This window comes from Chiloscyllium punctatum, chromosome 22, assembly GCF_047496795.1.
Source record: "Chiloscyllium punctatum isolate Juve2018m chromosome 22, sChiPun1.3, whole genome shotgun sequence".
Classification (NCBI taxonomy): Eukaryota; Metazoa; Chordata; class Chondrichthyes; order Orectolobiformes; family Hemiscylliidae; genus Chiloscyllium; species Chiloscyllium punctatum.
Window position 1 is genome coordinate 42,710,876 of NC_092760.1, and position 18,307 is coordinate 42,729,182.

The 18,307-nt window shown below is 38.1% G+C and overlaps 1 protein-coding gene across 18 annotated transcripts in view; it reads left to right on the top strand.

The window, feature by feature from the left end:
* The window catches only part of dagla (diacylglycerol lipase, alpha), a 357,270-nt gene that overhangs the window by 264,033 nt on the left and 74,930 nt on the right, over positions 1-18,307 (top strand). For all 18 annotated transcript variants that reach the window (XM_072592163.1, XM_072592162.1, XM_072592161.1 and 15 more), the window contains 5 exons: positions 6,279-6,403; positions 8,917-9,073; positions 11,548-11,631; positions 15,089-15,166; positions 17,169-17,249. In XM_072592163.1, coding sequence (XP_072448264.1) covers positions 6,279-6,403; positions 8,917-9,073; positions 11,548-11,631; positions 15,089-15,166; positions 17,169-17,249 — 525 coding nt within the window. The remainder of the gene's footprint in view (positions 1-6,278; positions 6,404-8,916; positions 9,074-11,547; positions 11,632-15,088; positions 15,167-17,168; positions 17,250-18,307) is intronic.

Consider the following 18,307-nt stretch of genomic DNA (forward strand, 5'->3'; position numbering starts at 1 on the left):
TGTATTATGCCTGTGTCAGCTTGCTGAAAGAAATATCCATTTAGTCATATTCTAGCTGTTCCCTATAGTTTTGCACTTTTTTTTATCTTTCAGTTGTTGATCTAATTCCTTTTGCAAGTTGCCATTGAGCTTGGTTCCACCATATTTTGAGACAATACATTCCAGATCAGCATTTTATACTCTAAATAGAAGAATATCATCCTATGTCTCAACCAGCTCTTTGCCAATTATCAAATTTGTGTAACCTTGTAATTAACCCCTATGTTCTCTACCAATGTCCTTTTATAATTTGAATGCCTCTATTAAAACCGTCCTTAACTTTCTCTGCTCTAAGAGACTCTTAGCTTCTCTAGTCTCTCCAAATAATTCAAATTCCTCATCTCTACTACTGTTCAAGCCCTGAAATTCGTAATTGCGTTGTTACAAATTTAAATATCACAGGTTTAATATCTTGTTTTTGTACATTAAAAACTCATATTTATGTATCTTGTACTTTGAAAGAACTCTTAGATCTGCTCAACACTGTTCCAGCTTCGCTGCTGTCTGTCCCTTCACCAAACTTCAAAACATACCCTTGGATTACTGAGTCCTAAGAAGCTTTCATGACACCCTGAAACATTCTACCTGAACGTATCTCCATTATCATAATTTACCCATCATGCCATGGATCAGCAGTGTAGCTGTTCTGCAAATCCTTAGCTTTGGTTTTAGATTTTTTAACTGCTTTGATTGGATTTATTACACTCAAGATGCTTTATAAACTCTCAGGTGCTGAGTCAGATCAAATATCTAGAACTCTAATCTGCGAACGTTTGCAATAATAAATGTTTGAGTAGTTTAATAGAGAAGATGTTAATAGAGGTGCACACAGAACAACTACATAGAACATAAGAAATGGAGCAGGAGTAGGCCAGGAGGAAGTGAGGACTGCAGATGCTGGAGATCAGAGTCGAGAGTGTGGTGCTGGAAAAGCACAGCAGGTCAGGCAGCATCTGAGGAGCAGGAGAATCAACGTTTCAGACAAGAGCCCTTCATTAGGAACCCTTCGAGCCTGCTCCACCATTCAATAAGATCATTCTGATCTTTCTTGTGTCCTCAGCTCCACTTAGCCACCCTCACACCGTAACTCTTAATTTCTTCAGTGTTCAAAAAAAATCTGTCTTAGCTTTAAAAATATTTACTGAACTAGCGTCAACTACTTCACTGAGCAGGGAGTTCCACAGATTCACAACCCTATGGGTGAAGAAGTTCCTTCTCAATTCAGTTCTAAATTTGGAGCTATGCCCTCTTGTCCTAGTTTCACCTGCCAGCGGAAACATCTCCTTTACGTCTTGTCTTATCTATTCCCTTCATAATTTTATATGCTTCTATAAGATGCCCTCTCATTCTTCTAAATTCAAATGAATATAATCCCAGTCTACTGAGTTTGTTCTTCTAAGCCAACCCCCTCAACTCCAGAATCAACCCAGTGAACCTCCTCTGCACCCCCTCGAGTGCCAGTACATCCTTTCTCAAGTAAGGAGACCAAAATCCGCACACAATCCTCCAGTTATGACCTTACTAGCACACTAACATAACTTCCCTTCTTTTAAACTCAATCCATTTGGCAATTAAGGACAAAATTCCATTTACCTTCCTAATTAACTGTTTTACCTGCAGATCACAACCCTTTGTGATTCATGCACAGGGACATCGCACTGCATAGCAGCATTCTGCAACTTTTTAACCATTCAAGTAATGGTCCTTTTTACTGTTACTCCTACCAAAACGGATGACTTCACATTTATTAACACTGTATTCCATCTATCAGACCTTAGCCCACTCACTTGAAGTATCTATGTTCCTCTGCAAAGTTTCACAGTCTTCTACACACTAATGCTCTGCCACTCATCTTAGTTAAAAATCACACAACACCAGGTTATAGTCCAATAGGTTTATTTGGAAGCCCTAGCTTTCGGAACCCTGCTCCTTCATCAGATAGCTGTCTAGCAGCGCTCACTCACCTTGTGATTTTTAATCTTGTCTACCCCAGTCCAACACCAGTTCCTCCACATCATGGATACTCATCTTAGTTTCATCTGCAATCTTTGACACACTACACATGGTCCCCAACTTCAAATCATCTATGTAAGTTGTGAGTCCCAAGACCGATCCCTAAGGCACACCAATAGTCACTGATTACCAGCGAGAGTAACATTCATTTATCCCCACTCTTTGTTTCCTGTTAGTCAACCAATCCACTATCCATACTAATACTTTACCTGTAATGCCACGCATTTTTATCTTCTGCAGCAGCTTCTTATGCAGCACCTTGTTGAAGGCCTTTTGGAAATCTAGGTACACCACATCTTCTTGGATCCCATTGTCCACTGTGCTCATAATGTCTTCGTAGAATTCCAGAAGATTAGTTAAGCATGACCTGCCCTTCATGAAACCATGCTCCATCTGCCAATGGGACAATTTCTATCTAGATGACTTGCTTTTTCTTCCTTGATAATAGACTCAAGCACCTTCCCCATTACAGAAGTTAATCTAACCGGTTTATAATTTCCCACCTTTTGTCTACTGCCCTTTTTAAACAGTGGCATCACATCTGCTCTTTCCAATCTGCTGGCACTACCCAGAGTCCAGTGAATTTTAGAGACTTACCATAAGTGCACATGCTATTTCTCCTGCCATTTAACTTATTACCTTGGGATGCACTCCATCAGGGCCGGGAGACTTGTTGAAATTAACTTCATTAGTTTGCCCAACACTACCTCTTCCGTGATCATGATTGTTTCCAGGTCCTCATCTACCTTCATCTCTTTGTCAATTATTGGCATGTTATTTGAGTCCTCCGCTGTGAAGACCAACACACAATACCTATTCAATGCCTCAGCCATTTCATTGTACCCCATGACTAAATGCCCCTTCTCAGCCACTGAAGTTTACTTTAAGCACTCTTTTTAACTTTTATATATATATATTATATATATAAAAGCTTTTGCTATCTGTCTTTATATTCTGCTAGTTTTTTCTCATGTTCTAACTTTTTCTTTATAGATCTTTTTGTGGCTTTAAAGCTTTCCCAGTCTTCTAGCTTCCTGCTGATCTTGGTCACTTTGTATGCCTTCTCTTTCAATTTGATAGCCTCCCTTAATTTTGTAGACACTTAAAGTAGATTACCCCTTTGCTTCCAGTCCTTCCTTTTCACTGGAATATACTTTTGCTGAGCAGTTTGAAAAATTGCCTTGAAAAGTCCTCCATTGCTTGTCAACTTTCCCACTATAAAGACTTTGTTTCCAGTCTACTTTAGCCAAAGTCCTCCCTCATCTTATTGTAGTCTCCCTTGTTTAAGCACAAGGGATATTGGATTTTATTGTCACATACGCCATCTATTCTAAATTGATTGCTCCTTCTAAGAGGATCCCTAACTATGAGGTCATTAATTATTCCTGTCTCATTACACAGGACCGGATCTAGGATGGCTTGCTCCCCTGTCATTTCCATCACATATTGTTGAAGAAAACTATCGCAGATGCACTCAATGAACTCCTCTTTGAGGCTACCCTGACTGAGCTGGTTTGATCTGTTGACATGTAGATTAAAATCCTCCATAATAATTGAATCACTAGTGTAGAAATAGGCCATTTGGCCCAACAAGTTCACACTGGCCCTCTGAAGAATAACCCATCCAGACCCATTTCCCTACCCTATTATTCTACATTTTACCCCTGATTAATGCACCTCCCTGCACACTACAGGCAATTTAGCATAGCCACTTCACATCAATTAACCTGCACATCTTTGGATTGTGGGAGGAAACTCACACAGACATGAAGAGAATGTGCAAACTTCACACAGGCAGTCACCCGAAGCTGGAATCTAATCCAGGTCCCTGGCGCTGTGAGGCAGCAGTGCTAACCACTGAGCCACCATGCTGCTCCACCTCACCTTACCATTTTTACAGGCATTAGTTATTTCTTTGTTTATTGCCCGCCCCAATGTGATGTTACTATTTGGTGGCCTATAGACTACACCTATCAGTGACTGTTTCTTCTTAGAGTTTCTAATTTCCACATAAATGGATTCATAGATCCTGTATCATTTCTCAGCACCATCCTGATGTCGTTCTTGAATATCAGAGCTACCCCACCTCCCTTACCTTCCTGTCTGTTCTTCCGAATAGTCTGATATGCCTGAATATTTAACTCACAGTCATGACCATCCTGTAAGCATGTCTCTGTAAGGGCTACTAAATCATATTCATTTGCGATGACTTGTGCCATTAACTCATCGACCTTGTTGTGAATGCTATGGGCATTCAGGTAAAGTGCTAGCCCTTGTGCTAGTTTTCATGCCCTTGTAATTTTCAATAACTCTAATAACATCTCTTGAGTTATTCTTCCTTTTGACTTTTTTCATAGTCTGCCTTGTCGTTAAAACCCTCTGCACTCCATGCTAACCTGCTGTTTGTTTTTATTTGCCATCATATTGCCTGTTGTTTTCCCCTTCTCTACACCCTCTTCTAAAGTCCTGGTAACTACTCTATTTATCCTTTTCGCTAAAACACTGCTTCCATATCGGTTCAGGTGGAGACCGTCCCATCAGCACATACCCTCCTGTTCCAAAACTGATGCAAATGCCCCTTGAAATGGAATTCCTCTTTCCCACACCACTCCCTTATACATGTGTTTACTTACATAATTTTCTTATCTCTAAACCAATTTGCAAGTGGCTCAAATAGTAATCTGGAGATTATAACCCTTGAGGACCTGTTCCTTAATTTTGTTCCTAGTGCTTATAATCCCCAAATAAGTCTTCCATCCTAGGCTTGCCTATGTTGTTTGTCCCAACATGGACCACAACAACTGCATGCTTCCCCTCTTGCTCCATACCCTTTCAAGCTGGTCAGAAATATCCTGCACCTTGGCACCGGGCAGGCAACACACACCAGGCAGGATTCCCAATTTAGCTTGCAAAGGATACTATCTATCCCCCTAATTATAGAATACCCTATAACTACCACTTATCTTTTTGCTCCCTCTCTTGAATGATCACCTGCACCATGGTGCCGTGGTCAGCTGACTCTTCCTCCCGATTTATAAATATTTGCAATTGACAGTAAAATTCTAATCTTGCAATCAACCATATGTTCTTGCTGCTTATTAAAATTATTGTACTTAAATTCTATGTAGAGTCGATTTTGTGTGTTTTTCCACACTTTGCAGTTGCATATTGGCATCTGGGCAGTAGAATCATCAATTTCATATGGCATGGAGCTGGTTTGATAAGTGCATTAAGTTATATAGGAATTAAACAAAGGCTGGTATGAGCCTTGTTAATAACTTGCAAGGTAGAGTGGATATTAGTTACAAATCACTGTTTCAAGTTTTTAATGGTCTCCTGTCATAAGAATGTAAGTGTTCTAACAATGAAATAAAAACTCAGCTGTACTTTTCCATCCCTTTCTGATAGAAAAGTTAAATAAAATCCATTAAATTTGTGAATCCATTCTGTCTGCAATTCAGCTCATTATCGCTTGAATTTTTTTTATGCTGCCTGCTTTTATGGATATGGAATGTAGCTGTCACCCTTCATGATGTTCAGCTCATTTCATCACTTCTAATGTAATCAAACTAAAAGCACATAATTTAACCAGATGAGCATTTGTTTGTTCCAGGGAATAGTTGGTGTGCAAATGAGTTGCTGACAACCATATTATACACACTGAAAAATGAAAGCACAAAATATTTAGAAGAGTTTGTGTTTGATTTAGGGATTGCAAACATTACTATTTAGCAAGATATTTAGATTAGATTAGATTACTTACAGTGTGGAAACAGGCCCTTCGGCCCAACAAGTCCACACCGCCCCGCCGAAGCGTAACCCACCCATACCCCTACATCTACATCTACATCTACCCCTTACCTAACACTACGGGCAATTTAGCATGGCCAATTCACCTGACCTGCACATCTTTGGAGTGTGGGAGGAAACCGGAGCACGGGGAGAACGTGCAAACTCCACACAGTCAGTCGCCTGAGGCGGGAATTGAACCCGGGTCTCCGGCGCTGCGAGGCAGCAGTGCTAACCACTGTGCCACCGTGCCGCCCACAATTTAACACAGTGAAAACAAGTCACTTAAATTTGCCACAGGAGAAGATTGCAAAATCTGAATGAATAGATCTTTATTCATGCCAGTGAGAGAAAGCATGCAAAGTTTTGTAACTATACTCATTTAAAGAAAAACGTTTTACTAATTTAAATCCTTGATACTTTTTCTTCTTTTTTAGCAAGAAATGCACATGTATAAGGAGGTATGCTACTACATGCACTTTGCACTGGCTGCCTATGGCTGGCCCTTGTATTTAATGCGAAACCCAGCTTGTGGACTCTGCAAACTGGCTAGCTCATGCTCGTGAGTAGTATTTATTTCCTAAATTTATGAAAGCAATTCAGTATGTTAAAATATTGGTAGGCTACAAGTTCTCATCTGCTATAAAATTCATGAATTATTCAAATATCGTGTAAATGTTCAGTAATTAAAAAATCATAGCAGGGTATTTAATGATTTACTTTCATATTTTAGCCTGCAAAAGCCCAGAAAAAACAGGACTGTTCTTTCTGAAAATGGTCCCAAATGAAATGAATATGAACTTACATCACTGGTTTCCACCTAAGTAGAAATCCACAGGGTAACCTTGCCTCAGATTCTCTATGATTGGATGTTTCTTTGATAAACTGTTGAGGAAATTCATGTGCTTAGTGGGTTTATGGTAGAGATCCTTCAGTTGCTTCGGTGCCATTGGGGAAAATATTGAGAGGCTAAAGATGTAGTAGCACATTTGAAATACACAGTCTAATCAAGTAGAATCAACATGGCTTCATGAAAGGCATGGAGAAAGTGAGGACTGCAGATGCTGGAGATCGCAGTCAAAATGTGTGGTGCTGGAAAATTCCAGCTGTGATCAGGCAGCATCTGAGGAGCAGGAGGAGAATTGACGTTTCGGGCATAAACCCTTCATCTAGAATGGTTTTGTTGGCGGCGGGGGTTGCATCATCATCATCATCTCCCCACCCCCCCGCTACATTCCTAATGGAAGGCTTATGCACAAAACGTTGATTCTCCTGTTCCTCAGATGCTGCATGACCCGCTGTGCTTTTCCAGCGCCACAATTTTCGATTCTTGAAGGGGGTGCCATATCCAACAAATTTATTACATTTTTTTGAGGAGTAACAAGACCAGAGGACATAGCAGCAGAAGTACATCATTCGACCCATCAAATCTACAGTTCAGTGAAATCATGGCTAATCTGATATTCCTTGACTCCAATTTCCAGCCTTGTCCCTGACCCTTGATTCCTTTACTAATTATAAAAGTCCATCTATCTCAACCTATAAGTATCTATAATTAACCACACAACCTCAACAGTTCTCAATAGGAATTCTACCACTCTCTGAGAGAATAAATTCTTTCACACCTGTATCTTAAATGGGTGATTGTTTGCTCTAAGACTATGCCTCTGGTCCCACAAAGGGAAACAACCTTTCTGCATGTGGTCTGTTAAGCCCTCAAAGAAGCCTCAAATGTTTTACTAAGGTGTCCTCTCATTCTTCAAAGCTCCAATGAGTACAGGCACAACCCACTTAACCTATCCACAGAAATAAAAATCCTTCCATACCTGGGATCAACCCTGCAAACCTTCTCTGGGTTGTCTCCAAATCCAAAGATGTTTTTCTTGGACGAAGGGCCAATACTGTTCACAATACTCCAGCTGTGATCTGACCCATCAACCCATTTATGCCACAGATTTCTGGAATCAATTTCTGATGAAGCTTCCTATAACTACTTCACAAGGAAGGAATGTTCAAGAAAGTAATTTACTAGAAACTGTAGTGCACCTTCCATTGGTCAGTTTCAGAACTGCATTGGTAGGGGCCTGAGTGATTGTTGTTGCTGCTCACTTTCTTAAATCATTTATGCTATGCAGCTTAATAAATAGATCAAAATTTACTTTTGAGAGTCCAATTTCGTGAAAATTCAGTATTAATTATAAAAGTTCAGGGAATTCAGTTCAGGACGTTTTGACTGAAATTGCTTAATGTCACGTGCCATTGAATCGTGCCATTTCTACTTTCTGTTACTGTTACCTTTAATACAGTCTCCATGATTGTGAGCATTACTACTTTTCCATCTCCTCTTTTCGTGTTTCTGTCTTTTGTTACATTCCTTTATTATTTTCCTTCTGTTGACCTTTTTTACTTTCTATTTCCTTCTCTCACTATTACTGTAATCCTTCTTATTCCTTTTATTGTCGATGTCCCATGGTTCTGCTGCTGTCCTTTTCTGTTTTCTTTTCACTGTTAGTGTCTACCTTTGTCCTTCCTATAACCTCTTCCTCTACTGAAAGTGTCATTACATTCACAAGTGAAGCACAACCTGAATGGTTAAGAGTATATTTTAAACTATTTTGTATATCTAAATTTTTGGGATGATTATGGAGCTTTTTGCATAGATGAAAGTGGATCATGAATAAAGAGAGTTGTGGTCATATACACATTGTTAAGTAGACTGGCCCACTTTTGTTCAAGTAAAATCATATTGGTTCCTGGAGATGTGTCATAACTTGTCCAAATTGATTGATTTTAAAAAATCATTAAGTCAGATGGGTGAGCACTTTTAAAAAGATGTGTTTATTTGCACATATATACTGTGTTCTGGATAGGCCTGTAGAATCAGTCGCAATAGGACATTACCGAACAACAGCAGCTGTCTTCATAGGTAGCTGAACAGCATGCTGTTGTCACTTTAATAGCATGTGTGCAACCTGAATATGACATTCACACTGACTTCAATGAACTGAAAAGCAAGAATTATATGATCAATTCAGTACATTGCTTTTAAGTACAACACTATCTTTTATTTTCCAGATGTTGCTGCTTTTGCCTCCCTCGACCCAGGTATGCCCCAAGTGTGACAGTTGAGGAAGACAACTGTTGCAACTGCAATGTCATTGCTATCAAGCGTCACTTTCTGGATGAGAATTTTTGTTTAGTTGATATCGTATATACTTCATGTCATGATGCGGTATGTTGTTTGATACAAATTATTAATGTTGGCTCATTCCTAATCTTCCTCTAAATGTTTGGAGAGCTGTTTTATATCTACCGGAGAGGGCAGACACTTAGTTTAACATTTCATCCAAAGGTCAGCAATTCAAAAGTGTATCATTCTCTCAGTGTTGTGTAGAAGTATCACATAGATTATGTGCTCAAGCTGCCCACCCTCATAACTGGAATGGAGCTTGAACCCCCAGCCTTTTAATTTGGAGATGTACTCCCTTTGAACCAAGGTTCATGTTTGCTTCTTAAACAACAGAGCAGCTGTATTGGATATATATCACTTGTCTGCAATACATTCAAAAGCTTCTGCGCTATAAAAATCAACCATTGAATATTAATAAATTGTGCTGCAGTCCTGAGGTTGTATGTTAGCTTTTTCCAGAAAAATGTTGATTTTGTTTTAAATTAATTCTTTTCCTGGAATTGCTGTTTCACTGTCCTTCAAACTATACACTCCACTGACAAGATTTCATATCCGTAAAATAAATTAAAATTGAACTTTGCCCTTTTTGTTCTAGATAGTATTTATTTAAATATTTAGATTATAATGTGCATAATATGTTGCTGTAATTTCCAAAAATATTAACCATGTACTGGCCCCATGCTAACATTTACTAATGCTGCTACTGCTTATATTATTGCTTGTGGTCTCAGAGTCCAGTCTGTGAGCCAGTCACCTGTGTTTGACAGCAGTAACCATCACTATCCCACTCTAAAAGAAATTATCAGCAGGTATTATGCAACTTGGACAACTGGTACAGAATTTGTCAGTTACAACGACAGCAGATCTTCAGCAGAATAGGATTTCCATCAGCCTCATTTCAAATCTGTGCTTCCTTTAGGACAAACTGCTGCATGGCAGGCCAAATGCCTCAGATACGAGGAGAATTTCCATCATATAGCGTGGCAGGATGATGATTAAAATATATATCAAATTCAGAAAGTCTTAATTCCCCTTTTGGCTGGTGCACTTGGTAGTCAACCTCTAAAAGTTACCTTCTTATCAATTTCCTACAGAAATACCAGGTACAAGGAATATACCAGGTTCCTGATGTTCAGGGTTCCTGTTACCTTGTTCATCAAACATATGGTGAAAATTATAAAGTATAAATTATACTTGCTTCATATAATATTTGAGTGTAAGTACATTAATCCTGGGTGGCAAATCTTCACGTTGCTTCTGCTGGGCAGGGAACCCACAGAGCATGGTTGTAGCTGTTTTGCTTCACAAAACACCTAGTTTATATCCAAAGTCGGATGGAGCAGGCAGAGCGATTTAGGTGCAATCTAATCTTGTTGAATGACATTCATGTTTTTGAAGTGCTGGGACACTAAGATGGAAGGGCTTCTGCCCGAAAAGTCGATTTTCCTGCTCCTCGGATGCTGCCTGACTGCTGTGCATTTCCAGCATCACAGTAATCTTGACTCTAATCTCCATCATCTGCAATCCTCACTTTAGCCACTAATATGGAAGGCCCATACTGGATGATGGCAACAAGGTTAGAAGATTAAAAGGGGAGGAAAGGTATAATGGGAAACATGGATTATTTGACACCAAGTTTTTATTGTAATCATGGGAGAAAAAGATTTTTCCTAAAGGTGAAAACCTCGAAAGTTTTGAGGTCTGAACAAAGAAACTGATGACATGCTTTTGTATAGTACATTGCACATCCTGTATCCTTTGAATTTCTTCTGATATGCGGTCACTATTATGTAGGTAAACATGCTGGCTAGTTTGTACACAACATGTTCTGGCAAGCAACAATAATATAATTGACTAGTAAGTTTGTTTTTAGAAGGTTTGATTAAGGAGTATATGGTTGACTGAGACATCAAAAAAGTTTCAGGATGTTGTATTTAGGATGTCCATTAAGTAAAGCAGACAATTGGAGCCTCAGATAAATGACTTTTGAAAAGGTGCCCACTTCTAGTGCAGGACACTGTCACTAATAAAATGTCAGACAGGATTTAGCTGTAGACTTTGGGGTGGGACTTAAGCATGTGAATTTTTTGCTCAGAGACAAAAGTGATACCAGTGGGTCAAGCAGCAACATTGAATTAGATCAAAGGTATGTATTTAGAAGATTGTTTAGTTTAGCATAAGTAAGATATGGAAAGATGTAAAACCATGTGAGATAATATATTTGCTATTTAGAAAGGACAAGAAATTTCAGAGGAGCAATGGACTTGCTTGTTAGATTCAATTCAAAGATGCTTCTCTGCTGTATTCAATACAGATCATCTTTACTTTTGTACTGTGGAATTAACCCAGTCCTCAGACACTAAAAATTTGAAAGCAAAATTGGTGCAAATAATTAACCACTATTGCCTAATTCAACATCTTATGAGAATCTCTCCATGACTTCAATCACTACTTTGTTGTAAAGTCTGTGTTAATTACTTTGGTGTGAATTTAATTAATTTGAAATTTCTTCCTAGGTTTTTGAAACCCCCTTCTTTGTTGCAGTGGATCATATGAAAAAGAAGGTTGTGATCAGTATTCGAGGGACTCTTTCACCAAAGGTGATGTACTATAACTAGGTACATAAGACTAGTCCATTCCCAGAATGCTGCACAATTTATAAACCCTTGAGCCCCATATAATAAGGTTTATAATAATCTGAGAGATGATGAGCTAAAGGAAGAAATAGCTGTATTATGATAATCGATGCCTAATTGCTTATTTCTGTGCAGAAAGAAAAAATTATCTGATCAACAAAAACAATTGTTGAGTATTTCCTCGCTCTGAGACTTCTCTTTGTGTCTATCCAGACATGGACATGCAGCTGAGAATGTAGATGTATCTGTGCACACACAACACTGTATTGCACCCTTCCCCCAGCCAAAATAAATGCAGGAACTCATTCAGATACTTAAGTAAACATACATCAGAAGAGATCTATGCAAACATATGCCTTAATAGGAATAATCACTCACATGCATCTGAATCAGTTACACAAATATTGACACATGGGGATACAATTATCCATCAAGTCATAGTGTCAGCTCCTGTGTGTACAGTGTAACAATTCTAGCTGATGTTATTACCGGACAAATCAAATGCCAGACAGGAACCTGGCTTGATAGCTCATTTTTAAATTTGTTTTGGGTTTGGCCAAAGTGATCTCTCACTGAAACTTAAGGACATAATGCTAAAGATTTTGCTTTAACAATAAAACAGTAAAATTTTGCAAAAGAAATGACAAAAAAACTAAACTATCTACTTACAATATAAATTCAAAGATATTTAAAGATACAGGAAACATATAATCTCATTAATCCTTAAACACTCCTTTACAGAATGTAGAACAGTACAGCACAAGAACAGGCCCTTTGGTCCGCCATATCTGTGCTGACCAGGAAGCCATTTTAAAATAATTCCATCTACCTGCAAATGGTTCGTATCTGTCTATTCCCTGCCTGTTCACTTGTCTATCTGAATGACTGTTAAGCATTGTTTTTGTATCTGCTAAATTGAAAAGAGACAAAGCAATGTTTGTAGTCTATCCAAAATACACCATTTTTACAGGACACAAAACAGCACTTGTATAATACTCATAAAAGGCTCCCTGTACATACTTATCAGGAGGTTTAAGTCATTTATAACTTCACCTCTTAGTAGATAGCCTTCAGAGAAAACTATCATCGACTTGTTTAAATGTCTTTAGCTTTAAGTAACCACTTCAGGGTGTTAATCCAACACTTTTGGTTTGGAACTAACATTAACTCTTCACTCTAAGGCAACCTAATTCAATATTCATCAATCCCTTCTCAGAGGCACTCTTCTACACAGTCATCCTATTCCAAGGACTTCACAGGACTGCCTCAATCAAAGTTAAAAGTGAAACTAAAAATATTTCTTAGCTATGGGCATTTCCCATAATCTTAATAAAACCCAAGTCTAAGAACACAGTAACAGACATTGAGGCCCTGTTATTTACCTTGCTGCTCTCAAACAATTTAAATTAATAAATATCCATTAATACTTCACAAAACTCATTCATTTTAAAACCAAACCTCAAAAATTCATTTTAAAAGAAATCACCATGGCAGGAAGTATGTTTGCAAGTTAATAATTAACTCCATCTTTTCCAAACTTATCACAAGTAACAAATGAATACCAATTCCATAAGTTACGTGACAACAGATACAGGTCTTCACCCACAGCTGTTATAGTAAAGTATGCACAGGTACCCAACTGAATGTACATCCATTTTAATGCAGAATATATTTTGTCTCCTTTAAAATATAAGTTGGGTACAATTTTAATCCCAAACGCACTATTCAAAGAATACTTGTTACGTGTTATTTATAAAGTATATAACAGATGTGCAGGGTGCAGGGGGCAGAGAGCAATGGACTTCATGCCAACAAAAAGTGATGGTATAGTAGTTCATGCAGGCCTTAAATAGAAAATATTATTTATCAGCTTACTGGGATTTTTCAGTCCAGTTTTCAGTCTTCTTTCTCCCCCCACCTGCCCAACACTCCACCTCCACCTCCCCCCAACCCCATCCCACCATATTTCTCATTGCTTTTTGCAGCATATTTTAAGACACGAAATATTGTCTGGCCTTTATATAATTATTTCTGAGATTTCCATAATTTGACTATTGGGTGATGTTGCTGCCACACAGACTAGAAAATCCAAGGTTTTGTCTCTGCTTATTGTGACTTAATTCTGATCGAGCAAGAAGAGGGGTGCTGAGTCTCTTTGTATTCAGACATGGGATGTTCATGTTGATGGCAATGCCAGCTTTTATTGACAATCTTGAATTGCCCCTGAAAAAGTGCTGGTGAGCCACTGCCTTACGAGTGGTACAGATATAACCACAGTGTTATTCTGTTGGCACTTGCAGGATTTGGTACAATGATAATGTGGGAGTGGCAGTACATTTCCAAGTATGAATGGTACATAGCTTGAAGGGGAATTTGCAGATGATGATATTGTCATTCATCTGCTGCCCTTGTCCTTCTAGTCAGTAAGCATGGACCTGGATTTGGATGATACATTTGAAGTTGCTGCATTATATCTTCTAGATTGTATGCACTGAAATGATGATGCCCCAGTATTGGAGGAATGAATGATAAAGAATTTGGATAAGTGGCAATCAAGCAGGCTGCTTTGTTTTGGATTGCATTGAGATTCTTCTGTGTTGTTGGGCCAGCAGTTCACGGGTTAATGGAGAGTATTCTATTGCACTCTTCATTTGCGACTTGATGATGGTGAACACCCTTTGGAGAGCCAGGTAGTGTGCAACTCAGCAAAGCTTAGCCAGCCATCAATCTGATGTTGTTACAATACAATCTATGTGGTCAATCCATTTAAGCTTCTGGTCTATGTGACTCACAGGATACTGACGATAGGGATTTCAGTGATGGTAATTCCTCTAAGATCAAGCATAGATGGTTAGACCAGCTCTTGTAAAAGGTGGCTGTACTTGTCCCAACTATCACAGAAATGTTGCATGCCACTTACCAGTCTAAGCCAGATTTTTCTGCATGTAGAATGGACCACTTCTACACATTAGTCTGATACCAAAGGGAGAAATCAATCAATATTCACACTCCCAATAAGCATTGCTAAGAATTGCATATTGAAATAGGATAGGCGTGGGCAAGCGAAAATATAATTTCTTGTCAACTATGTATAACTTATCACAAATGCATTGTTTATGGTTTCAGTACATGTCTTGCCTGGTGAGGACAGAATTAATGTTGGTTATTGTTCTTGTTTACGGAATATTATAGAATTATTGCTTTCGGCAGATGGATGGCCTGTTGACTTAACCATCTAAGTTGATAAGTGAGGACAAACTTTATGGGGTAGGGTGATAGCAGTCTGACTGAATCTGAGGAAACACAATCCTGGAAGGGTAGGAAAATGTAAAGCAAAAATAAGAGAAGACAAATCGGTGGCAAGCAACCAAACACACGTTTGTGTCAGGCTCATTCTGACCTGCTCTAATCTCTCTGTCAGGATGCCCTAACTGATCTGACTGGAGATGCTGAACGATTGCCGGTAGAGGGCCATCATGGTACTTGGCTTGGCCACAAGGTAAATGGAATTTTTTGTTGTATTCTTCAGATGGAATAGCTATGAAGCTGTCAGAAATACTTCAAATATTAATTGAGTTCCAACATCTGGTCTTTTTTCTAAAATTAAACAAGTTCTAATACCTACTTAGTCATACAGGGGAACAGAAAAATTGGAGTTGCTCTTGCTGTCTATTTCTTGTATTCAGAATCGTACATTGAAAGTTATAGTATAACAGTATGTCCTCTAGAGCCAGAGAGAGATTAGCCTTTTTCACAAAAAATTGAATTAATTGCCTAACAAGTAAAGGAATGTGCCAAGGAATGGGATATTTTTCATTTTAAAAAGCCAAATTTTGCATTTCTAAATCAAATATTTTAAATAAAGTATGGATTTTTTATCAATACGTTTTAACCAGGTAAGTAAAGGAAAGCCTCAAAATAAATTTGATTTATAGCAGTGAATGATTATTCATGGTCTTTTGTAATGAAAGATATTGGATAAAGAGTAATCAATGTGAAAAGGCCATTTTGCTTATCATAGCTACTCTAATACTCTAAACATTTTAGTGTACAGGTAGTTTTATTTTAAATGCCCTAAACGTTTCCATCTGTAATTAGTTATTTAATTAACAAAATAAAGGCTCAGAAATTAAAACTCAACTATACCTCTTAATGTTCCATTCTTCACTTGCAGATGCTTTTCTTCCTCAAATTTAGTTTGTAAGATCACGAGTTTCTAATATATAGGAACAACTTATTGCAGATGCTGGAATCTGTACAGAAGACAACAGTGCTGGAAGTCATAACGAGTCAGACAGCATCCATGGAGAAGACAGCAAGCTAACATTTTGTGTCTAGTAACACTTGACTTCAGCTCTGATGAAGAGTTGTCTAGACTCAAAATGTTAGCTTTGATGCTGTCTGACCTATTATGACCTCTGGCATTTGTTATCTTAAGTCATGAATTTCTAATACATGGTTTTCTTTAAATTTCATACAGTGCCATTTTTCTTGACTCTTCTTTTCCCCTTGTACAATTCCATTTTACTTCAGTGTACATTTTAATTGACTTTTTAAAGAAGTTTGTTTTCTTTCACTTTTTACTAATCTGTAATTATAAAGCAAAAGAAAAAATTCTGAATTGTTAATTAAAACATGTTACTAGCAATTGAACTGCAATAGACATTGGAATTTGAAAAAGCAAGCAACGATTTGCACTGAGTTTTTGCATCTGTAACAGCTTTGTTTGCACTAGGTCAGCTGATTGCTTTCCAACAGAATTTTTCACATTATTCATCCATAGCTTACACTTTTTCAGCTAGTGTGCTGAAATGCAGTCAGTATTATCCAGGTGCCTTTCTCATTGCCATTTGTGTTCATTATGAAATACTAGAACCTTTTAGTAAAGAAATAGATGATTCATCCAATACACCCCTGAAAGGACCATCTACTTTGTACTTTTCCTCATAATCTTAAATGTGATTTTCTGAAAACAGCCTGATGTACTGGTAAGCCATAATAGTGAAAACAATTAAAATGTCATATGTGCCAATACACAAGTAATTTATTGTATAATGTGTAGTCAGTGGACAGAGTAACATATTTGTGTAGTTTTCTGCTATCCCTCTAGTTTAAAGGTATCTTTCAAGATAATGAAATAATTGGTACGGCTCATTTTAAAATTCCCTCTGGTATTACCAAGCAAGCCATTTAGTTGTATCTAACCACCACAAATCTGACAAAAGAAATAAAACCGAATGGGTCACCTTGCAAGGATCTGCAGATGTTAGTTTCACTCCTATTGATCCTGCAAATCACTCCTTATCAACGTCTGAGGAGCTTGTGCAAAAACTGGGAGAACTGTTCCAGAGATTAGTCAAGCAGATTTAATCAAGTTATCTTTGAACACTTTATTTAAATGATATTTTGCTTTACTTTCTATTATTAAGAATTAAACAACATATCAACCTCTGTAGCTAGGTTTTACAATTGATCTTGCATGCATTCTGATCCTTTTCCAGGGCATGGTTCTATCTGCAGAGTACATCAAGAAGAAATTGGAGCAGGAGATGATTCTTTCACAAGCCTTTGGCCGAGATCTGGTATAGTACAGCTAATATTACAAAATATTGACAGTTTGCCTAATAAATACTGTCGTTCTGAAGTAAAAGCAATATCAGTATCCAAAAGAGGAAAACTGGATTGCAGTTTGTTTAAGTTGTCATGAAATAGAACCCCCGCCCCCCCGCCTTGAAATTGGATGGTCAGTGTCTAATGTGCAGTTTCAATATTCTCATTATTGTTTTTTTTTTGGAAAAACCATATTTACTAATTTTCTGAGTTACATTTTCAGATTTTGCTGCATGTATAATGTGTAGATGTCCCAGTTCTTATCAGGATTTTTTTTAGCAGATTACTTCTGTGTGTCTTTAAACAGGTGTACTTTTCTAGAAAAGTCAGAAATTTGATGAAGTCCTAAACTTCTATAACAGTTGTGATTTGCTATTCCATTGAATAGTTGATATTCATTTAAGTTGTGCCTTGTAGCCTGCTCAGCTCTATTGAGAGCAGATGATCAGATGGTTGGGACGGCTCCAGGTATGCACCGTGATCTGACCTGATAATGTAGAATAACATTTCAGTTTAATGATGAATGGTACTCTTTTTGAAGTAGATAGTAATCTGTTGGCCACGCTGTTGGGTTTGATTTTAAACATTCCACAGCAATATAAAAAGGGCAAGGAGTTCTTCAAGAGCCCTTCTTGCCTCAAGTACATCTCCAGGATATCTCTGCAAGAGTTCCTCAGGGTACTCTCCTAGGCCCAGCCATATTCAGCTGCTTCATCAATGACCTTCCAGCCATCTAAAAGTCAGATGTGGGGATGTTTGGTGATGATGATCGCACAATGTTCAACACCATTCACTACTACTTCTCATACTGAAGCAGTCCATGCTCAGGTGCAACAAGATCTGGACAATATCCAGGCTTGGTCAGACAAGTGGCACATGAAATTCATGCCACACAAATGCCAGGCAATGGCAATCTCCAATAAAAGAAAATCTATCCCTTCTTTTTGACATTCAACGGTGCTACCTTCGTTGAATCGTCAACTATCAATAGCATTGATAGGAGATTATCATTGACCAAAAACTCAAATGG